At 38.4% G+C, this 24,523-nt stretch overlaps 1 protein-coding gene across 1 annotated transcript in view; it reads left to right on the forward strand.

Moving 5' to 3' along the window:
• Positions 1 to 24,523, forward strand: part of DNAH8 (dynein axonemal heavy chain 8) — a 313,022-nt gene that overhangs the window by 43,890 nt on the left and 244,609 nt on the right. The window contains exons 10-16 of the mRNA XM_039467518.2: positions 496 to 597; positions 9,537 to 9,683; positions 14,571 to 14,768; positions 17,190 to 17,266; positions 18,749 to 18,848; positions 20,437 to 20,556; positions 22,511 to 22,646. Of these exons, the coding sequence (XP_039323452.2) occupies positions 496 to 597; positions 9,537 to 9,683; positions 14,571 to 14,768; positions 17,190 to 17,266; positions 18,749 to 18,848; positions 20,437 to 20,556; positions 22,511 to 22,646 (880 nt within the window). The remainder of the gene's footprint in view (positions 1 to 495; positions 598 to 9,536; positions 9,684 to 14,570; positions 14,769 to 17,189; positions 17,267 to 18,748; positions 18,849 to 20,436; positions 20,557 to 22,510; positions 22,647 to 24,523) is intronic.

The following is a 24,523-nucleotide window of genomic DNA, read 5'->3' on the forward strand; positions in this document are numbered from 1 at the left end:
TACCCATTCTCAGGTATTCCTTGATAGCAACGTAAATAGACTAACTCACCTACCCGTTCAATTTATTCTCTTCCCTTGAATCTAACTTCCATTTCTTTTAATTTTTTTCTTCCATCTTTGCCCTTTTCTGGCTCACTCATTTGCTCTTCATTTTTGTACCAGTTGATGGTCAGTTCATCAAAATAATTTCTTTTAAAATTTTGACAATGAAAATTCCAATTTCCAAGTTCTCTAGTTATTTTTAACTTTTATTTTTATTATTCTTTATTTTTAAAGATAGAGTCTCATTCTGTTTCCCAGGCTGGCCTTGAACTCCTGGGCTCAAGTGACCCTCCCACCTTGACCTTCCAAAGTGCTGGGATTTCAGGCATGAGCCACTGCACTTGGCCCATAAGTTTATTCTTTATCATATTTTTATGCTTGTGGTTTGAAATTTTTACATAAATGTTATTTCTCTTTTTACATATAATTATTTTGTACCTATATTTATTTTAGGTAACTAATCAGATGGTGACAGCATGTAAAGCATATATTACTGATGGAGGATTAAATCATGTATGGGATCAGGAAACACCAGTTGTGCTAAAGAAAATTCAGGTTTGTAGAAGTGCCTTTATTTTCATAAACTAAATCTTTTCCCATCCTGCCCAATTTTACTTTGTTTATTCACAAAATATGTTAACTGAAAAACTTCCTACTTAGTAGTGTTGAGAATAGAAAAAGAATGCAATTCTTATTATCTATTTCTCTTTATATTTAGTGCTTCTTTTAGGGTATAATTTAATTCTGATGAAGATTCTACATGGCTGCCTGTGTTAGATTCCTGTATGCCATTTCATATGCTCTGGCCCCTACCTCTCATTCCAGCCCCTGTTACAATTAAATTTTGTTTTGCCTTTTTCTGCGTTGGTTAGGATTACCATGTATCCTTAAATAGACACAGTGGTAGTTGGCATCCTAATTTTGATCCTGGTTTAGAAGACAATGTTTCTAACATTTCCCCCATTTAGTTGGATGCTTGTGTAAGTTTTAAATATATCTTTGATCAGATTAGTTTAGTACCGAGAGGTATTTTTTTGTTATGAATGGGTTTTGAAAAATTTTCTTCTGCATATATTTATTGAGATGCTTATAGAATTTTGCTCCTCAGTCTGTTAATGTGATAGATGACATTTTTAGACTTTCTAAAAGTGTCTTAACGTTTCTGGGATAAACTCAACTTGGTCATGGTGTAATTATCTTTTTAAAAAACCCTCAAGTTCGGTTTGCTACAATTTTGTTTAGGATTTCAGAAACTGTATTGGTAGGGAGACAGGGTGTAATTTTTCTTACTCATACTGACCTTGTCTGTGTTTAGGGCATCAATGTCTCAGAATGAATGGAGGGCGGGGGGAAGTATTCCTCCTTTTTCTATTTTGTGAAAAGGTCTGTATAAAATTAAAGTGACCTGTTTTTTGAAAGTTTGAAAGAAATGGCCACAGCAGGAAGGCTCCATCTGGAAGTGATTATTGGTCATCCCTGTGCGCAGGCCCCTTGGTCTTCATAGAGCCAAGGTATGTGGCTTGAACTGGGAGACCGCATTTGAAAATTGGTCCAGTGTCCTCTATCCAGGGTGGGAACCACTATTCCTGCAGGCCTGGCGCTGACCGCTGTCCTGGACAGGGCACTGCTATCACCTTTGCTCTGACCTCTGAACTGGAGGATAAGCAGAGGAAGAATTGCAGTTAGTGTTTCTCAGGCTGAAAACAGTTGATCCCAAGGACTGGAAGAACCAGGATCATTATGCAGTTCTTGGACTTAGCCATGTAAGATACAAAGCTACACAGAGACAGACTGAAGCAGCTCATAAAGCAGTGGTTTTAAAACATCATGGAAAGCAGCCAGCGAACCAATATAAGAAACGGATAATGATTAACTTCACTTGCATCACGAAAATTACAAAATGTATGACCCAGTGAAAAGAGGAGCATTTAACAGTGTAGATCATAAATTTGGCAACTCAGTTCCTTCTAAAAGTGAAGCAAGGGATAATTTCTTTGAAGCGTTTTTCCCACTATTCAAAAATAATTACAGATGGTCCAAAAAAAAAAAGTTTCTAAACCTGGTGGTATGAATTTATCATTTTCTTCCTTACTGGTATAATTTTTATGCTTGGACAGTTTTTTTAAATTTAAATATGGAAGAAAAACAGAATATTGTGACGAGAGAGATTGAAAAGGAGAACAGAGCAACAAAAGCGCAAAGAAAGAAAGAAGAAATGAATTGGAAAGAACATTAGTGGATAATAATGCACATAGCTGTGATACAAGGATAACAAATTCAAAGAAGAAAAAGCCAAGGCCAGGCGCATGCCTGTGATTCCGGCACTTTGGGAGGCTAAGGTGAGTGGATCGCTTCAGCCCAGGAGCTTGAGACCAGCATGGGCAACATGATGAAACCCTGTCTCTACAAAAAAATTAGCCAGGTGTGTTGGTGTGTGCCTGTAGTCCCAGCGACTTGGGAGGCTGAGCTGGGAGAATTGTTTGAGCCTGGGAGGCTGAGGTTGCAGTGAGGTGAGCCATGATCACACCACTGCACTCCAGCTTGGGTGACAGAGCAAGAGTCTCTCAACATAAAAAAAAGAGAAAGCCAAGAAAGGAGCAAGATGGAAGAAGCAAAGAAAAACAAAGACAAGCTGAATTAGAAGCTGCCTGAATAGCTAAGGAGAAAGAAGAGAAAGTTAAATAACAAGCATTGCTGGCAAAGAAGGGAAAAAGATATCCGGAAAAGAGTCATTGAAAGGAAAAGACGAACCTTCAAAATTCAAGGAAGACCTGAAATCACTTTTTCTGACACTAAGTGGAGCAGCTTAAAAAGGTGGAAGAAATGGGAAAACTTTGTGATAGGTTTGAACTAGTAAGTTTACAGCACTTGAGTGAAATACCTCATCTACAAAACTCTAGGAATGGTTGCTCTGGTAAAAAGGGAAGAAATAAAATGAGCCAATTAGAAGAGAGAAAGAGGAAGAAGTGGGGGAGGCTTGTGTGTAACAAGCATCTAAGAATGCAGAGGAATCAACTGTCAAAGGTGGAAATGGCAGTAAAAATTGGTCAGAAATCCTGGTCAACATGGTGAAACCCCATCTCTACTAAAAATACAAAAAATTAGCTGGGCATGGTGGTGCGTGCCTATAATCCCAGCTACTCAGGAGGCTGAGGCAGGAGAATTACCTGAATCCAGGAGGCAGAGGTTGCGGTGAGCCAAGATCGCGCCATTGCACTGCAGCCTGGGTAACAAGAGCGAAACTCCGTCTCAAAAACAAAAAAACAAAAAAACAAAAAAACAACAACAAAAAAAACCCAAAACATTGGTCAGAAGAGGATTGGTCTACAGTTACTAATTAAAGCCATAAGCCCCTTTTCTGCTTGAACAAATTCAATACGGGAAGTTATTACCAATTATATGGGTGTACATTCTTTTTTTTGGAGTCAAGAGAACTTACTGGCAAAGAAAATTGAGCCTCCAAAAACTTGACCCTCATAAAAAAAGAATGACAAAAATCTTGGGGATAATTTTTAAAAGAACATGGAGCAGTCCCTCAAGTACATGAAGTAGGTCTCCTTCAAATGCACCTGAAACATGAGGAAAAATAGAGGGAGCAGTGCTTGGCAGGACAAAAGAGGACCTCAAGAAATGATATAAGGAAGTTGTTGAGATGGTAAAGGCAATGAAATGCCTAGGAGTAACTGCTGAATGCAAATGGAGCTGAGAAATGACTTTACTGACTGTCTTTGTTGCGTGTGCACTTAAAAAATAAAACTGACAATTGGAGATGCTGGAATGCCTCCTGGCCATTTGTATGTTTTCTTTTGAGAAATGTCTTTTCAGTTCCTTTGCCCATATAAAAATAATTTTTTTTTGAGATGGAGTCTGGCTCTGTCGTCTAGGCTGGAGTGCAGGGGTGCAATCTTGGCTCACTGCAACCTCCACCTCTCAGGTTCAAGCAATTGTCCTGTCTCAGCCTCCTGAGTAGCTGGGATTACAGACGTCTGCCATCGCACTCAGCTAATTTTTGTATTTTTAGTAGAGACAGGGTTTCACCATATTGGCCAGGCTGGTCTTGAACTCCTGACCTCAAGAGATCCTCTCACCTTGGCCTCCCAAAGTTCTGGTATTACAGGCATGAGCCACCGTGCTTGGCCTTATTTGCCCATTTTAAAATCAGATTATTTGTTTTCTTACTATTGAGTTGTTTGAGTTCCTTACATATTTTGAGAATAAATCTCTTACTGGATATGTGGTTTGCAAATACTGTCTTCCAATCTATAGGTTGTCTCTTCACTCTGTTTTCTGTGTAGAAGCTTTTTAGTTTGATACAATCTCATTTGTTATTTTTGTTTATGTTGCCTGTACTTTTGGGGTTACATTCACAAAAACTATTGCCAAGTAGCTTTTCCCTGACATTTTCTTCCAGTAATTTTACTAGAAGTTTCAGGTCTTATCTTTACATCTTTAATCCACTTTAAGTTGACTTTTGCATGACATGTGAAATGAGGATCCAATTTTATTCTTTTGCATGTGGATATCTGGTTTTCCCAAGACCATTATTGAAGAGACTGCCCTTTCCTCATTGTGTGTTCTTGGCACTTTTGTCAAAGATAAATTGATCATAATGCATGGGTTTATTTCTGGGTTCTCTATTCTGTTTCATTGATCTATGTATCTGTTTTTAATGTCAATACCATACTGTTTTGATTACTATAGCTTTGTAGTGTATCAAAATATACTACATTATTTACTACTATAGCTTTGTAGTGTATCAAAATATACTACAGTATAAAATCAAGCAGTGTGTTGCCTCTAGCTTTGCAAATTTAAAACCACAATGAAGTATCAGCTCACACCTGTTAGAATACCTACTACAAAGAAAAAAAAAGACAAAAAAAAAGACAAATGATAACGTGTTGGTAGTGAGGATGTGCATGCTCTTGGTAGGAATGTAAATTAGTGTAGCCATTATGAAACACGGTATAGAGGCTCCCCCCAAAATTAAAAATAGAACTATCATATGATCCAGCAATCTAATTTCTGGGTAAATATTTAAAGGAAATGATATAACTATCTCAAGGAGATATCTGCATTCTCACATTCATTGCAACATTATTCACAATAGCCAGGATATGGAAACAACCTAAGTGCTTGCTGACACATGAATGGATAAAGAAAATGTGGTATACAGGGTATGTATGTGTATATGTATGTGTTTGTATGTGTGTGTATGGATACATATATAATGGAATATTATTCAGTCTTTACAAAGAAGGAAATATTGTCATTTTTGACATGTGGCTGTCCTTTATTTCATTATGCCAAGTGAAATAAGCCAGAAACAGAAAGACAAATACTGCATTTTAAAACTTACATATGGAATCTAAAAAAGTCAAATTCTTAGAAGCAGCAAGTAGAATGGTGGTTACCGGGGCTGGAGAGGGATGGCACAGTGATGAGATGTTGGTGAAAGAGTACAAATTTTCAGTTAGGCAGGATAAACAAATTCTGGAGATCTAATGTACTATATGGTGACTATAGTTCACAATACTATTTAGTTTTTGTTTTTTAAGACAAGGTCTGGCTCTATTTCCCAGGCTGGAGTGCAGTGATGCCATCTCAGCTCAATGCAAACTCCACTTCCTGGGCTCAAGCCATCCTCCCACCTCTGCCTCCCTAGTAGCTGGGACTAGAGGCATATACCATGTATTGTATACTTGACATTGGCTAAGACAGTAGATCTTAAGTGTTCTCACACCCTCCACCCCACAAAGTAAGGATGTGAGCTGAGGATATGCTAATTAGCTTGATTTTGGTAAATATTCACAATGTATACATCTTTCAAGACATCATATTGTGTACCTAAAATATATGCAGTTTTTTTCTGGTCAATTATACCTCAATAAAGCTGGAAAAAAATAAACTGGAAATACTGAACAAAATGCAAGTCTGATAGAACTCATCTGTTATTCATCTAGGATTGATGTGTTCTTTGTGAGAAAAATTTTAATTTTCTGCTTCTCTTTTTTTTATAATTAAACATTTTTAATTAAGATAAAAATAGCATAAAAATTACCATTTAAACCATACAGTTCAGTGGCATTAAATACATTCACATTGTTTTGCAACCATCACCGCTGTCCATTTCAGAACTTTTTCATCATTCTAAACTGAAATTCTGTAGCCATTAAATAATTCCCCAAACTCAGGCTGGGCATGATGACTCACACCTGTAATCCCAACACTTTGGGAGGCTGAGGTGGGTGGGATCACCTGAGGTTAAGAGTTCGAGACCAGCCTGGGCAACATGGTGAAATCCTGTCTCTACTAAAAATACAAATATTAGCTGGGTGTGGTGGTGGGTGCCTGTAGCCCCAGCTACTCAGGAGGCTGAGGCAGGAGAATCACTTGAACCTGGGAGGCAGAGGTTGCAGTGAGCTGAGATTACGGCATTGCACTCCAACCTGGGTGAAAAAGAGCAAAACTCTGTCTCAGAAAAAAAAAAAAAAAATTCCTGAAACTCTCTGTCCCAGTCTCTAGTAACTTGTATTGATTGTCTTTATGCATTTTCCTATTCTAAGTACCTCATATAACTGGAATTAAACAATATTTGTTCTTTTTTGTCTGGTTTATTTCACTTAGCATAATATTTTCATCTATGTTGTAGCATGTATCAGAATTTCATTCCCTTTCATGGCTGAGTAATATTCCATTGTTTGTATAGCCCATATATTTTTATCCATTCCTCTGCTGATGCACATTTGGTTTGTTACTACCTTTTGGCTATTGTGAATAACGTGGCTATGAACACTGTGGGTAAGTATCTGAGTCCCTGCTTTCAGTTCTGCTGGGTGTATTCCTAGAAGGGGAATTGCTGGGTTGTATGGTAATTCTATGCTTAACTTTTTGAGTTCCTGCCAAACAGTTTACCACAGTGGCTGTACCATTTTACATTTCTTCGTTTCCTTGCCAATACTTTTTATTTTCTATTATTTTGATAAAAGCCATCCTAATGTGTATGGAGTGAAGTGATGTCTCATTATTGTTTTGATTTTCATTTCTCTAGTGGCTGGTGATGGCCGAGCGTCTTTTCATATGCTTATTGGCCCTTTGTATATCTCTGGAGAAATATTTACTCAGGTCCTTTATCCATTTAAAATTTTTTTTTTTGTTATTAAGTTGTATGATTTCTTTATATATTCTGGATATTAATTCATGACCATATATATGATTTGCAAATATACTATTGTTTATTTATTTTGCTTGTTTGTTTTGAGACCAAGTCTCACTCTGTCACCCAGGATCTAGTGCAGTAGCATGATCAAGCTCACTGCATGACGTCCTGGGCTCAAGAGATCCTCCCACCTCTGCCTCCTAAGTACCTGGGACCACAAGTGCATGCCACTACACTCAAGTAATTTTTGTATTTTTGTAGAGACAAGGTTTTGCTGTGCTGCTCAGGTGGTCTCAAACTTCTGAGCTTAAGCAATCATCCTGCCTTGACCTCCCAAAGTGATGGGATTACAGTCATAAGCCACCACATCCAGCCTGTTTCTTTAAAAAAACTATTTGACTATACTTTCTTTTTCTTCTTGAGTCAGTTTTTGTAAGTTGATATTCTTGGGGAATTTCCCCAATTTTTCTAAAATTTGTAATTTATTGACTAAATGTTCATAATATTCTCTTACTAATCTTTGTCTTACTATATAACATGTCCCTTTATTTACGAATATTATTTATCTTCTTTCTGTTTTTCTAATCATTCTTGCTCCCCTCATTCCCAGAGTCAAAACAACTTGTTTTGAATGAGTTTCTTATGTCTGTTGTTTTTATTATTACTCGCAGGATTCCATGCTTTCCTCTAGAGTTTCTCTTGTTATTTTTGGAAATAGGAGTCAGAAATTACCCCAAATTTGCCAATTGTTGGGAACCATCACTGTTTACATAGAATTTAGCAATGTAGTCTCATTATTCTTTTAAGATCCTCAAGATTACTAGCCATTTACTGACTGAATTAGAAATGAAAGCTTGGTTTTCTGAATTCTAGTTCAATGTTTTTATTACATCTGAAATGTTTTCAGAAAATGTTCAGTGTATACTTTCTAGGAATAGTTTTTGGATGAGTTGGAGGAAACAATGAGAATTGTTACTCAGAATCTTATCTGAGAACAACTGTTATTCAGAGCCAACTCATTTTTGTTGAATGAGTGAAAAATAATCAGGGCCCTCAGAGAGCAATTATAATTATTTTGTAGAGGAGGGAATGGGACCAGTTATTCTCAAATCTAAATATTTATAGGAATTACTATATGAGAAAAAACATAGATTTCTGGGTCCCACTTGCAGAAATTCTGATTTAGTGGCTATGGTGGGCAGAATAACGGCCCCAAAGATGTCTGTGTGCTTATCCTTAGAACCTATCCATAGGTTACATATGGCAAAGGGTAATTAAGGTTGCAGATGAAATGAAAGTGCTGATCAGCTGGTATGGGAATTACCCAAGTGAACCCAATGTTTAAGGCTCCTTATATGGGCAAGAGAGAGGCAGAAGAGTCAGAACCATTTGACTGACTATTGATTGATGGTTTCAAAAAAGTTTAACATTAAAAAAAAGATTTGGTGTTTAGGAAATGTTAGCTTGACATGATAGTTAATTCCTACTGTACCCAGCAACTATATTCTCTTTTTTAATTCTGTTACATTCACAAACCAGACCAGTATATATGTAGTCAAATAGTTGGATTTCAGTAATGTACTCATCAAAGAATTCATGATCTTCTTTTGGCAAAATGATTGTCAGATGATAGCTCTGTATGACAGAAACTTCATATTCTATATACCTTCATATTCTATATACGTGCATAAAGAATGCTGTTTCAAAGATGGATGCAAACTTAATAGAGGTGTCTTGATAGATTATTTCTGGACCTCTTGGGAGTTCTACTTAGTCATGAAAATGTAAAAACAAATAGTAGGCCAAGCGTGGTGGCTCACGCCTGTAATCCCAGCACTTTGGGAGGCCGAGGCGGGCAGATCACAAGGTCAGGAGATCAAGACCATCCTGCCCAATATGGCGAAATTCCGTCTCTACTAAAAATACAGAAAATTAGATGGGCGTGGCGGCATATGTGTGTAGTCCCAGCTACTGGGGAGGCTGAGGAAGGAGAATCGCTTGAACACGGGAGGCGGAGGTTGCAATGAGCTGAGATCATGCTACTGCACTCCAGCCTGGGTGACAGACCGAGACTCCATCTCAAAAAAACAAAGCAAAGCAAAGCAAAACAAAATAGTATATGGTATGCTTTGATGTAGGATAAGATTTAAAGGAAAGCAGAGAGGATGAAGAAAAGTGAGGTTGAAATGAGGATGAAAATACGTTACGAATTTAAAAAAAACTGTACAGATTTTCACAGATTGATCAGTTCTGTGTAATGGTAGAGTTTTTGAATTTTCGATTCCTGAACAAACGTCTCACTTTCCTTTCCCTGCTTCTTTTACTTTCCTCATAGGACTGCATTTTTCTGTTTAAGGAATATCAGACATCTTTTCACAAAACAAGGAAACAGATTTTAGACTCCTCAGGGGAAAAATCTTTTGAAGTTTCAGAAATGTATATATTTGGAAAATTTGAAGCTTTTTGTAAAAGACTGGAGAAGGTAAGCATTATGCAGTCATAGTACCCTACTCCATACCACACCTTTTTGGTGTTTTTGTACTTTATGAAGTGCCACTGAGAATTACTGTTCCTGATCTCTTGTCTCACTATTGTTATGAGTCATCTAATATTACTTACAGTTCACTGCATTTTATTACAACTAATTTTTTTCATTCCTGGTTACTGCCTTCTGCCAGTAACACAAAAGGTATGGCCAACTTTCACATCTCTCAAGGCCTCAGTTTACCTCTACCTATGGAACTTGAACTTAAAAGACCCTGCTCTTAACCATTATATTACGCTGAGAAAAAGTATGAGATGAAAGACTTCTGTCTGAGGCAGTGTACGTGGTGTATATATAAATATTATGTGGGTGATACTTTGCTGGACAGACGTGGGTTTGACTCCTTTATTAGGACTGGTTGGGAAGGAGTGATATTTTTGGGGGGATATAGGCCCAGCCCATACCAGAGACTTCTTGGAATCATCCTTTGACAAGTCTATAAAGATATCATCTAGGTATTTGTCCCCCAACTTCGCCAGTTCCTTGGATCCTGCTAGTATTTAGAATCTTGTTCACCATTGGTTGAAAAGTAGTGCAGGACATTACATAGGTTGAAGAGCATTTCCTAGACACGTTTGGAAGCCTATTTTTATTAGTAACTTTCTGGTCCAGCCACGATGGGAAAGTATGGGCAATGAAGAGAACCAAGTTGCTGACTGGGGTCCTTCATACATACTTCTTTGATGCTGTTTTCTTCTTCTTTTTTTTAAACTTGTTTCTTTAACAGCTTTATTGAGACATAATCCACATGTATACTATTTACCCACTTAAAGTGTACAAGTCATTGTTTTCTAGTATATTCACAGGGCTGTGCAATCATTACCACAATCTAATTTTAGAACATTTTCATTCCCACTAAAAGAAACCCTACGCCCATTAGCAGTCATACCCCACTCTCCTCTCCCCAGTTTTAAGCAACCACTGATCTACTTTATGTCTCTATAGATGTGCTTATTCTGGACAATTTATATAAATGGAATCTCATAATATGTGGCCTTTTGTGGCTACTTTCACTTAGCATAACATTTTCAAAACTCATCTATGTTATACCATTTTTCAGAACTTCATTCCATTCACCATTGGATAATATTCCATTGCATGGATACTATCACAGTTTATTTTTCTACTCATCAGTTGATGGACATTAGGATTATTTCCTCTTTTTGGCTATTATGAATAATGTTGCTATGAACATTTGTGTACAAGAGTTTGTGTGGGCATATGTTGTCATTTCTCTTGCGTATATATGCAGCAGAATTGCTAGGTCATATGGCAACTCCATGTTTAACTTTTTGATGATAACCCTATTTCTCAAAGTAGCTGCATCATTTTATATTCTAACCAGCAAAAGATGAGGTTTATGATTTCTTCACATCCTTGCCAACACTTGTTATTACCTGTCGTTTTGAATTTAGCCATACTACTGGGTGTGAAGTGGTATCTCGTTAAAGTTTTCATTTGCATTTCCCTGATGGCTAATGATGTGGAGCATCTTTTCATGTGCTATTGTCCATTTGTATATCTTCTTTGAAAAAACATCTATTCAAATTCTTTGTATATATTTAACTGAGTTATTTGTCTTTTTGTTGTTGAGTCGTAGGAGTTCTTTATATATTCTGGGTATAACTTCCTTATCAGATATATGATTTACAAGTATTTTCTCTTATTTTTGGGTCATCTTTTCACTTTCTTGATGGTGTTCTTTGAAGTACAATAGTTTTAAATTTTGATGAAGTTCAACTTATCACATTTTTATTTTGTTTTCCTGTGTGTTTGATGTCATATCTAAAAAAACTGTTGTATGGGGCTGTTTTATGAACAATAGATTTTCTTTTAACATTTTATTTTTATTTTTTAAATAAAAAAATTGAGATGAGGTCTTGTTGTATTACTCAGGCTGGTGTGTAGTGGCATGATCATAGCTCACTGTAGCCTTGAACTCGTCAGCCCCCTGAGTAACTGGGACTACAGGCATGTACCACCAGGCCTAGCTAATTAAACTTTTTTTTTTTTTGGAAGAGATGGGGTCTTGCTATGTTGATGAGCTGGTCTTGAACTCCTGGACTCAAGCAATCCTCCTGCTTTGGCCTCCCAAAGTGCTGGAATTACAGGCATGAGCCACTCTGCTCAGCCAATAGGGACTTTTTTGGAGGGGCAAATGTTCAATTAGAAGGCTATTAGCATAAGTCAAATTAATAAATAGCCCACACTGGTCAGGACAAATATACTTAATGTTCCGACTCCACTGGAGCATAGATCTGGAGGTGGGTCTCAGTTACCCTTATTTTCTAAGAGCCAGAACCCTTGCCAACTTGGGTGCCATTTTGAAATTGGTAGTTTCAGGACTAAACTTTAGTGGTTACCTTGTTAGTGGTAAAGATCTTTGGAGGTGGGTCTAATGCTGAGTAGAACGGTCATCCATCTGTGAAATAGCAGCCCAGGAATTCCTCTGATGCTAGAGAAAGTGGACTGTAATGACCAGCTGCATTAGCTGCACCCACTCTGGTCTCTGGAGAAGCCCTGCCTCTGGTTTGAAGAATACAATTTAAGCCACAAGTGTTAGGCAACCAGAGCTAAGATAGCACCCCCTAGAGGCCTTACCTGAAATGCAGCCTGATTGCTAGGTTATCTCAACTCCTCTGTACTCAGAACCCCTTGACCTACTGGCATCTATTTCATTGGATAATTGGTGAGTATTAGCATCCAGACTCTTAAAGGTGGGGCTGTCAAACTTAACACTGAAGTGTGTCCAGTATTTTACATAATCCACAAGAGGTGATTACTGAGCTGCCTAGTTGGGCTTCCTCTGATGAATGGGGTACAGAAGGGGCCACTGTTTGACTACCCTTGTGAACTCTTACATAGATGAAGAGGAGAGCCAGAAGGGTGCACTATGTCAGAGCCTACTATGGAAAACTGAGATTCAAAGTCGGCATGACCAAGTGACAAAGTCCAAGGGCAGACAAGCCTGAGGTTGGGGTTGGAGAGCTAAGATTTCAGAGTTAGACAGACATGTTGGGGTCCTTTGAGGAGTAAGTGAATAAGGTTGTGGTGTGCCAGTGTTGGGATGCCTGAAACACACCTTTTTACAGCAGGTAGAGACTTGTCGGTGCATTGAGTCCTAAAGAGACAGAATTAAATGTGTGCAATAGTCTTTGCTTCTTCCTCTTCCTGCCATGTAAATTTTGGTGAATATTGGTGTTTCCAAGAGCCCTACCTTCAGTTTTGTTTTCTTCTCATTCTGAACATTAGTGGGAGAGAAGAGAAAAGGTGGAGAGCTGTTATTGCTGGGGGAGATTTGAGGATCTGGAGCAAATAGATGAGGTAGGGTCTTCACTTATGGTGACGCTGAGATGAGGGATCACAGCAAGTCAAGAACTGGAAAGGGTACAAGGTTAGTGAGCCGGAGGAGAGACTATAAATTTGTGGTAAACTGAGGGTTTGAAAACTGATAGAGATATTGAAAGATCCAGGGCCAGGACGAACTAGCAGGAGCATGGTCTTGGTTGATTCCTGCAACTGGCTTTATGTTGCTCTATGTGGTATGGGGGCAGAGGATACACTGGCTAAGTTTGAAGGGCAAGCATGGGACTAACCACCATGTCTGCCTCAGATGACCCCTCATCCAACCCATCAACAAAATAGAGGACGTGCTGGTGACAGGATGACAGGAATTTTGTCCTAGTCTCTGGCTGTTGGAGCCAGGTGGTAGAGTAATGAGTTAAGGGGTAAAGGAAACAGTCTTAGCAGGTTAGAATAACAGAACAAGCCAGCAGTAGTTTGCTTTTGCTCTTAAAAGTAGGTGAGTGGAGCATATGTGTTAGGAGGAGACCCAGATAGTTCTTGTGTTTATACAGAGCATGCGCAGCATGCTGTAAATCCCAGTGGCCCATATTTCCTTTAGGTTTAGAGTGGCTTCTAGGATGATAATAGTTTTTGGAATTATATGGAAATAGTGGAATAATAGCAACAGTTGCGTTCAAAATAGTTCTTCTGGGTTGCCATACACGGGATTGATGGGAATTCTGCTGGCTGTGTAGGTGGATCTGTAGTGTTGTCTTCATGACGGTGTGTGTGGTATTTGAAAGATTCTCTGAAAATGTTTATTCCCTTTCTGGCCATTGGACAAAGGGGTCAGCACTGGAGAACCCTGAGTATTGTTCTCTGGAGCAGAAGTGAAAATGGGGACTCGCTGATGAAGATTAAGGAAGGAGTAGCCTGTTTACAAGAGTTTTTTTGTTTGTTGTGGTGAAGTAAGTGGTAGGTTGCTGAAATAAAGTCCATTGTGAGGGTTTCCCAGGTCTCTTCAGGCATCAGGAATGATTGCTGCCATTATTCAGGCTTCTTGGTCTAGTCCTTTACCTGAGCACAGGTGTCAAAGAGGGAACACAAATGGATATATGCTAATGTTAGTTATCAGAACTATAGTGAGGGCCAAAATGAATGGTAGAGCTGTTGAGTCCAGTAACCCAGTGAAATGATTTTCAGAAAATCCTCAATAGAACACAGGATGAAGCTATTTCATCAAGTTCCCTGCTACCCTTGAAAGACAAGGTGATTAAACTGAAAAAGGTGATGAACTTCCTCTGGATATGATAGAACTTAGTCTAAGAGTAATAATGATGGGTGACAGAGATTTGTTTTGTTTTATCTCCTCTGTTTGGTTTTAGCTAAATTATTCTAGGTCCTGTATAATGGTTTGTGTTTTATATCAATGATTCATTTAAGCACTTATTTCTTAGGAAGAAATTTCTAAGCACTTATTTCTTAGGAAGTTTCCTACTCTTTTATTTCAAAAGACAAAATAACATTTCTCTTTTTAAGATTACAGAAATGATAACTGTTGTGCAAACATATTCATCCTTGAGTAATTCTACCATAGAAGGAATAGATATTATGGCAATAAAATTCCGAAATATATACCAAGGGGTTAAGAAAAAGCAATATGACATTCTGGATCCAAGAAGGACAGAATTTGACACAGATTTCTTAGATTTCATGACAAAAATCAATGGTTTAGAGGTAAGTAATTATACCTACTTTTACTTAGTAAAACTGAAAAGTTGTCAGTAGTAAATATTCACATATAGTGTTTCTATATTTACTATTTAAGTGCCTCTTTCACATTGATCATACATATTTGCAATGTGAGTAACTTTTAAACTACTGCACTAAAGGTTTTCTTTTTTTTTTGAATGAATAATGAGGATATCCAATAAAAGACATCAGAGAATAACTAGAAGCCCAAAGGGCTTTTATAAGTAATTTTTTCTTTTTACTTCTTTTTTTTTTTTTTTCTTTTTTGAGACGGAGTCTCACTCTGTTGCCCAAGCTGGAGTGGTACAGTGGAATGATCTCGGCTCACTGCCACCTCCACCTCCTGAGTTCAAGTGATTCTCCTGTCTCAGCATCCCAAGTAACTGAGATTACAGGTGCCCACCACCACGCCTGACTGATACTTGTATTTTAGTAGAGATGGGGTTTCACCATGTTGGCCAGGCTTGTCTTGAACTCCTAACCTCAGGTGATCCACCCACCTCAGCCTCCCAAAGTGCTGGGATTATAGGGTTAAGCCGCTGAGCCAGCCTCATTTTTAATTTATATTAAAATTTGTATTCGATTTTTGTTGTGCCAGGGAGCCAGTATCATTTTTCCAGCTCAAGAGAGAATTTGTAAATGTTATTCTTTATCAAGTGTGAAGAGATTTGAGAACAGATTAGGAAGATGGGTCACTCTCCCTGTGGCTCTATACTTTATGCTTGCATTTTCTCTGCAGTTATAGAGGGCAGCTCTGAAATGACACTCAGATCCTGTGTGCCATAGATTAAGGAACACAAGAGGGATGAAGGGTAGTCAGAAAGCATGTCAGATGAGACTGCAAGAAGTTTTTCTCTCATCTTTTGGGCTATATGACCTCAGTTACCTTCTACTGCTAACTGAAACTACTGTTAACCTATGTTTAGCCCAAGTGAATGGTTTCCTCTTTGCTGCAGAATTTCCTGGAGACACAAGCAGGGATATGAATATACTCTGTACAATTTTTGAGTCTGACATCCTTGCCATGAAAGTGAGGAAAATCAGATGTTTTTCTCATGTATTTAAAAAATTCTTTAAAAACGACATTATATGTTACCTGGGCAGTATAACTAAAAAATATCCTAAAATTCTACCACTCTAACGATAACACGTTTTGTTTTTTGGCATAGATTTCCTTTCAGTTTTCGAAACTTAGCTCTCTGATACTAAGATATATTTTAGTTATTACTTTTAGTGTTTGGCTGGTTAGGTAGGGTGGAGTTTGCTTCCAAAATGCTTTGAAAATTAAATCTTTATAGCAATGGAAATTTTTGAAAAACTTGCTATCAAATTATTTTTATGATTTATTAAGAAAGATTATATGTTATTCAGGCTTTATTTTAGATACAAATTTTAGCTTTTAGTAAATTTAGAGCAATATTAACCTTTTAATAGCTAAATAATTTACTTTAGGCATTAGTGTTTTAATTTTTCTTCCTTTTCCAATATTTGATTTATGGGTGTGGTATATATTAGTAGTAGACCATACCAATATGATCTACACATATAAATAATTTGCAAAGAATGATTTAGTTCCATCTTTTGGGTACCAGGAGTTTGAAGTTCACTGCTAGGGATGGCGGGAATATTTATTTATTTTTATTTTTATAGCGAACGGGGTCTTGCTATGTTGCTCAGGCTGGCCTTGAACTCCTGGCCCCAAGCAATCCTCCCATCTCGCCCCTCAAAAGTGCTGAGACTACAGGCATGAACCACCACTCCCGGCCAGTGTTGGGACTCTTGAAAGAACATTTTCTACTTCTTGAACCTCCTTAATAGCAGCACAGAGATTTCTGAGAGCAGCAGTGTTAGAAAATGACTCCTGCTCACCCTGGTGTCTATAGTGTCATTACACTACTCTACCAGGCATTCTATATATCCCCAAAGAAAAATGCTTGTAAGGGACCTTCACTCCTTTCATAAATTCTCTAGATCAGAAATATCCAATTGATAATGAGCTGCAAAGGGAAATCACATATGTCACTTTAATTTTTCTAGTAGCCACATGAATAAAAGTAAAAAGAAGCAGGTGAAATTAATTTTAATAAGGACTCTATTCAACCCAATATATTAAATATTTTAACATGTCATTAATGTAAAATCATTAATGAGATATATTGCATTCTCTTTTTTGTACTAAGTCTTTGAAATCTGGCATGATTTTACATTTACAGACATCTTGCTTTTAAGTAGTGACATTTCAAGGGGCCGAAGGCCGTCATACTGGAGAATGCAGCTCTCAATGCTTAGATGGTAGATGTGTTTGAGGCTTGAGGCTATCTTAATTCTGTAGGAAAGTCATTAATTGTTGTTAAAAAAAATCTCTTTAACACCAAAAATCATTTAAATATTAATGTTTCATTTTAGGTACAAATACAGGCATTTATGAACAGTACTTTTGGGAAAATCTTATCTTCTCAGCAAGCTCTTCAGCTGCTTCAAAGGTATTCATAACACTTTAAACAGTGTAGTTTCTAGGTGGGATAACTTTAAGTCTGAAAATACAATTTCAAATTACAATGTTGGAAATCTCTCCTACATAAACCTTAAAACCTGCAAACAGAAACCTTTCAATTATCACTAGATAGACTGCTAAAAATGTTAAATAAAGAATGATATGTTTTAATTACAATTTTTTTTTGGTAGCTGCAAGTCTTTCGGCAAGAAAATGAAATTATTTCATGTTTCCCCTCCCTGCCCCCAGCCATGTAAAATATTTGCAGTTAATTTTATAGGTATTATTGGAAAGGGAACAAATATGTTTACTTCTACATGCTGAAGGAATTTCTAAAAGTGAGATTATTTAAGAGTAATAGATAACAAAACTTTCCATTTTCCCTCTTAAGGGCTCCCACACCTTAAAAAAAATTGTGTATATTTAAGTTGTACAACATGATATTTTTATATATGTAGTGGTTATTAGTATGTAGTATGGTTACTACAACCAATTCAAATAACACACTCATCATCTCATCGAGTTATCTGTCCCCTACATTTTTTGTGGTATGAGCACCTGGAATCTTCTCTCCTTTAGCTTCTTTTCCCTCTATGCTAACAGCACTACTCTCTCAAAGTGTGGGGAATCCCAGATCAGAGGGCTGAGCTGGACTAGAAGCCTTTCCCTTTCAGCACTGGGAGGGGTCAAGACCCGTGTCAGGGACACTTGTGGAACTCTTCCCTGAGAGCCAGCAGAACTGGGTTTGGGTCTGGCTTTGCATAATTCCATGACTGTAATGATGGAGACCTGGTAAGATCTTTGTAAATAAAGTCAAAACAGAAATAACTTGATTTTGACATGTGACATTACTGCATAGATGGCAGGTACCATTTTCTTGGCGACTTCTGGCTCTGTATCTCTCTCTGTGTCTCTTTCTGTCTTTGTCTCTCTTTTTGCCTGTAGTATGCTAGTTTCCATTGATTTTATTACCTGAATGTTGCAGTTTTTAGTATTTCCTGTGTGTCATTCAGTCTCTGAGTGGAAGTGACATTTGGCTGACAAAGTCTTAATTATGATTATGGCTATTTGGAATTATGTGAGCATTATCGCTGGCAGAGGGACAGTCAATGTGTTCTCTTCCATCTTTGCTAAGTTATCTCCTCACTCATCTTGTAATCTGCTTGTCATTTTCTCAGGGTGTCTTATTTGAATCCCCAGATTTGCCTACATCTCCCTGTTATAGGCATTTTTGATTCATTTGTAATTTAAGTAATTATTTTTGTAACTCATGCAGATGTCTCTTTTCCACAAGATAACTGTAGGTTCCACGAGAGCTAGGACTGTACCTCCTGTCTTGTTCATTGCTTTATCCTAGGACAATGCATGATATGAATATATGTCAAATGAGTGAATGGATGTTTATTATGACAGCAATTCTTAGGTCTATTTCTCATTTAGTTTTTAATTACTCAGCTTCAATAACTTTTAGATTTCAGAAGCTGAAGATTCCCTGTCTTCAATTGGAAATAAACCACACAATTGAGCTTATTCTTCAGTACTATGTGGCTGAACTTGATGCTATTAAGAAGGTAAGTGTCATGTTCATAAATAAAATAAAAAGAAAAAAATTCTGAAAATATTTGCCATCATTGTCTCGTGCCAAGCTTTTCAGAGTGATTATTTTACTGCTAAGGAGCACTGATGCTCCCTTCTGTGTGGGAAGGTGCTTGACAGTGTATATTGCTGGACAACCAGTTTTGCACCTCTTTGCTCTGAACTGTCTTTCCAGTTATCCCACCATCATTTATTGAAAAGGAAGTCCTTTCCTCATTGCTTGTTTTTGTTATTACTAAGTATGTACACAAAATAATATAAATAGTTCTGTCATAAAGACGCATTCATGCGTATGTTCACTGAAGCATTATGCACAATGGCAGAGACATGGTATCAACCCAAATGCCCATCAGGGGTAAACTGGATAAAGAAAAAGTGGTACGTATACACCATGGAATATTATGCAGCCAGAACAAGAACGAGATCATGTCCTTTTCAGGAACATGGAGGAAGCTGGAGGCCGTTATCCTAAGTCAGCTAGTGCAGGAACAGAAAACCAAATACTACATTTTCTCACTTATAAGTGGGAGCTAAACATTGAGTACACATAGACACAAAGAAGGGCACAAAAGACACTGGGGCCCACTGGAGGGCGGGAGAAGGGAGAGGATCAGGAAAAACACCAATGGACACTAGGCTTAACACCTGGGTGATGACTGTACAACAAATCCCCATGACATGAAATTACCTATACAACAAACAAACAAAAGCATGGACTCCTGAACTTAAATAAAAGTTAAATAAACTGTCTTATTGCCACTCTTTTCTAGTGTGAGTATAGCAAAGCCCACTTAAGTTAGTATTTTTGCCTCTAGAAATATGGGCTTTAGATACTATTAGGACAGATATTTTTATTTTTATTTTTTAATTGCATTTTAGGTTTTGGGGTACATGTGAAGAACATGCAAGATTGTTGCATAGGTACACACGTGGCAGTGTAATTTGCTGCCTTCCTCCCCCTCACCTATATCTGGGATTTCTCCCATGCCATCCACCCCCAACTCCCCATCCCCTGCTGTCCCTCCCCTATTTTCCCCCAACAGACCCCAGTGTGTAGTGCTCCCCTCCCTGTGCCCATGTGTTCTCATTGTTCAACACCCGCCTATGAGTAAGAACATGTGGTGTTTGATTTTCTGCTCCTGTGTCAGTTTGCTGAGAATGATGCCTTCCAGGTTCTTCCATGTCCCTACAAAGGACACGAACTCATTGTTTTCGATGGCCGCATAATATTCCATGGTGTATATGTGCCACATTTTCCCTGTAGGACAGATATTGATATTATGTAGCTATGTGCTCCTTTTGAATACCTCCTTGAAATTTGGGATAAGGGCAGAAAAAAACTACATGTAATAGGAAATAAAGGTGAAGAGAAAATTAAGTGTCATGTGTGATCAACATCATTGTTTTAAAGTTGCAGGTTATCTCTGATGTACATTTACGTATTTATTACCTACTGTATATAAAACATGAATAATGGTGAAACAATACACATATAGCTGTATATATATTTTACCTTCTCCCTTGTATTGAATTCAAACATTAACACCAGATTTTTAATTACAGCTTTATCATTCTCAGAAAGATGACCCCCCTCTTGCTCGCAACATGCCCCCGATAGCAGGGAAAATCCTCTGGGTGAGGCAGCTCTATCGCCGGATAAGTGAGCCCATCGATTATTTCTTTGTAAGCCAAGAATTAAATTTTAGTATGTGGATTTCGGTGGTTTTAATATAACAAATATATTTTCTTCTATATTATTTGTGTCCACTAAAGTAGCCAATGAAGGGCCAATTCTTTTACCAGGCAAGGAAAATTTAGTGCATAAATATACTTGAGAGAGACAAAGTCAATTCTTTCGGGTTCTGTAGAGAAGCCAGTCTAATTACAGTTATCTCAAAGTCAGTGACTCTTATAACTTTATGTCTTTTAATAACACAGGACACTTTGTAAAAACCTTTTAAAAAGTAAAAATAAAAAATCTGAAAACACAATAAAGTACGGGCGTAGCATGGAAGCTTACTTCTGTATATGGGCAGATAGGTCACTGATATATACGTAATGAAGGTGAAGATAAACCCTAAGAGTGTATTCCTGTATGAAGAACTGCCACTGAGAGTGAAGTATAATACTGTTGATTCATTCTCTATGTCCTTGAGATTATTGGATTTCTGAAAAACAGGACAGTCTTGGGCCCTGTTGGCATTCTGAAACTGCCAGTTTGTCTTTTCTTTGTCCTTGTTATTTTCTTAAATTTTATTTAAGAGACAGAGTTGCAAGGTGGAGTTGGTTTGCTTGATCTTGTGTCTTTTGCTTAGATATAGAACAACATAACTACAGAACAGTAGTTTTGCAAGTAATTATATTATTTAAGCATTATTAAATATGAAGATTCTGTTATTTCTCTTTTGCTGCCATCATTTATGTCATTGTTCTGAATAGTGAAGAAAAATTAAAATCCTGAGTCCCTACTCGGGGGACTTAGTTGCTGATTGACTTTGTAGTGGGAGGGCAGAGATTGCCCTGTTTGACCTGTGAATCAAAACCTGTATCTTTTGATTTTTACATATATAAATTTTATTTTTATTTTTTATTTTATTTTATTTTATTTTTTTTTGAGACAGAGTTTCGCTCTTGCTACCCAGGCTGGAGTGCAATGGCGCGATCTCGGCTCACCGCAACCTCTGCCTCCTGGGTTCAGGCAATTCTCCTGCCTCAGTCTCCCGAGTAGCTGGGATTACAGGCACGTGCCACCATGCACAGCTAATTTTTTGCATTTTTTTTAGTAGAGACGGGGTTTCACTATGTTGACTGGGATGGTCTCGATCTCTCGACCTCGTGATCCACCCGCCTCGGCCTCCCAAAGTGCTGGGATTACAGGCTTGAACCACCGCGCCCGGCCAAATTTTATTTTTTAAATATTTATTTTATTTTATTTTGAGACAGAGTCTCACTCTTGTTGCCCAGGTTGGAGTGCAGTGGTGCAATCTCAGCTCACTGCAACCTCTTCCTCCCGGGTTCAAGCAATTCTCCTGCCTCAGCCTCTGGAGTAGCTGGGATTACAGGCACCTGCCACCATGCTTCGTTAACTTTTTTGTATTTTTAATAGAGACAGGGTTTCACCATGTTGGCCAGGCTGGTCTCCAACTCCTGACCTCAGGTGATTATCCACCTTGGCTTCCCAAAGTGCTGGGATTACAGACATAAGCCACTGCACCTGGCCGAGAAATTTTATTTTTATCCTTTGATACATGGCTACCTCTTTTTGTGTGCTGGCATTTAGGAATTTGCCTTGATAGTCATGGTTCAAGGAACATTAGTCAATTATATCTTGTCCTGAACAGTGGGATGGGATTAGAAAAGGAGGTAGGGACTCTGAATGCCTGGGGCAGGCTGTGGGGCTCGAGACCTCTCTTTTTAAACCCTTTCTTTCCTTTTCCAGTCTTCCCTCTATATACTGATAATGTTTTCTGCCTGTCGCTGATATGGCCTTCCCCATCTCTGTTTCACTCTGAGGCAGAATCTAACCTGTTAGCATAATTATATGATATCATTTTACATATAAACACTTTCATTATTTGGATAGAAAAAAAGTTAAGCAATCTTTTAAAGTAAATCTTTCTTTTCCCTTAAAAAACAGAAAAACTCAGACATTTTGTCAAGTCCAGAAGGTAAAGCTGTCATTCGTCAGTATAACAAGATCTCATATGTGCTGGTGGAATTTGAAGTGGTCTATCACACAGCCTGGATCAGAGAGATTTCACAGTTACATTACGGTGTGTATAAGACTGCAGTGAACCTACAAAGTAGGGATTAGGTGATTTTGAAGGAGCTCATAGTTCTGGAGAACCTTTTCAATCCCTTCCACATAATCTTAGGATAGTTATAATTTAGATTTAGGGATGCTACAGTGGTTTGTTTACAGTTGTTAATAATATGCTGATTTTATACGTGAAAATGATCATGACCTTGAAGTTGACATACTTAACTTATGATTTTCCACTGAAAAACAGTATTTGAAAGTAAAAATATCTTTAGGGATATTTCTCCATCGTTTATGAAGGTGTTCATATTTAGTTGTATCATGTTACAGATTCAAATCTGAGTCCCATTCTGGGGAGAAAAAATTATATCCTGCTTCCCTTCCTCTCTCCCTGCTTTCCTTCCTCTCTCCCTGCTTCCCTTCCTCTCTCCCTGCTTTCCTTCCTCTCTCCCTGCTTCCCTTCCTCTCTCCCTGCTTCCCTTCCTCTCTCCCTGCTTCCCTTCCTCTCTCCCTGCTTCCCTTCCCTCCTGTGTCCTTCCTTTCCTTTCTCCCTTTTTTAATAACTGAATTTAACTTCAGATTTGAGCTCCAGGAAGTGAAGAGTTTTAGTGCACTGTGTCTGAGTGCCTCTGAGGGGAGGACTTACGTGTTGCCAAGGCTTTAGGCAGAGTTAAATGTGAGACACGGGATGGTTCTAGCCAGCATCCAGCCATCCGAGATGTTGTTTTTGTGTGGACTCAGTGGTTGGTCAGTTCAGATTCCTGCTTTTCTCATCTTAACCTTAAGCTCTTAGTCATAATCTCAACTGTAAACTCTTTTTTTTTTTTTTTTTGAGACAGGGTTTCGCTCTTGTTTACCCAGGCTGGAGTGCAATGGTGCGATCTGGGCTCACCGCAACCTCCGCCTCCTGGGTTCAGGCAATTCTCCTGCCTCAGCCTCCTGAGTAGCTGGGATTACAGGCACGCGCCACCACGCCCAGCTAATTTTTCGTATTTTTAGTAGAGACGGGGTTTCACCATGTTGACCAGGATGGTCTCCATCTCTTGACCTCGTGATCCACCCGCCTCAGCCTCCCAAAGTGCTGGGATTACAGGCGTGAGCCACCGCGCCCGGCTAACTGTAAACTCTTATCTGTGACATTGGTGGAACCCTTACTGTGTCCCCTGTAGAAAGGTTTCTCCTTCTGAAACCAGGAATCTCCACCTCGGCAGAGCACAGCATTGCAGGCACAGGAGGCACAAGTTCTGCAGGTGGGTTACTGGAATGATGGTGAGAGGAGCCACTCCTACTTCTGCCTCTTGGTTCCAACTCATGTATTTTTGCTGTGTGGAGACACAGCAGTTATCTACAGGCCATTGATTCAGAGCATACCTGCATCCTAGGGGACGGTGTCCCAGCCCCGTAGGGTGTGGCCCCTAACAGGAACCACGGTCAAGTCTTTAATAAGCCACTTTGATCAGGCCAGCTGTTTCTGGGTGCTGTGCGATACGGTAGGACCCTGTGGATTCTAAAGAAAGCCTGTTTATGGAGCAACACTCTCAAAGGAGCTTCGAGAGGAGCTTAAAACGCACACTATGCAAAAAGGTAAAAGAGAACTTTAAACAACTGAAGCATATACTGTTTTGCTTCTACAATGCTGTGCACTTAAAATTTTTTTTCTCTTGCTGGTTTTTCTCTCCCTGATGCCGTTTGTCTTATCTGCACATATTCAAAAACAAGCTCAACAGTCACCTATTTCATACAGCCTTTCCTTCTTCTTCCTGGCCGAAAATAATGTCTTCTTCCTCCAGAGTCCTCCACGTTCTTTATCTGTAGCTCTTTCTCATACTCTTACTGCTTTATAGATCTATCTTGTCTTCCCTACACATTCCAAGCTTACCCCGTATGTCT

The sequence above is a fragment of the Saimiri boliviensis genome, chromosome 4 (assembly GCF_048565385.1).
Source record: "Saimiri boliviensis isolate mSaiBol1 chromosome 4, mSaiBol1.pri, whole genome shotgun sequence".
In the NCBI taxonomy this organism is placed as follows: Eukaryota; Metazoa; Chordata; class Mammalia; order Primates; family Cebidae; genus Saimiri; species Saimiri boliviensis.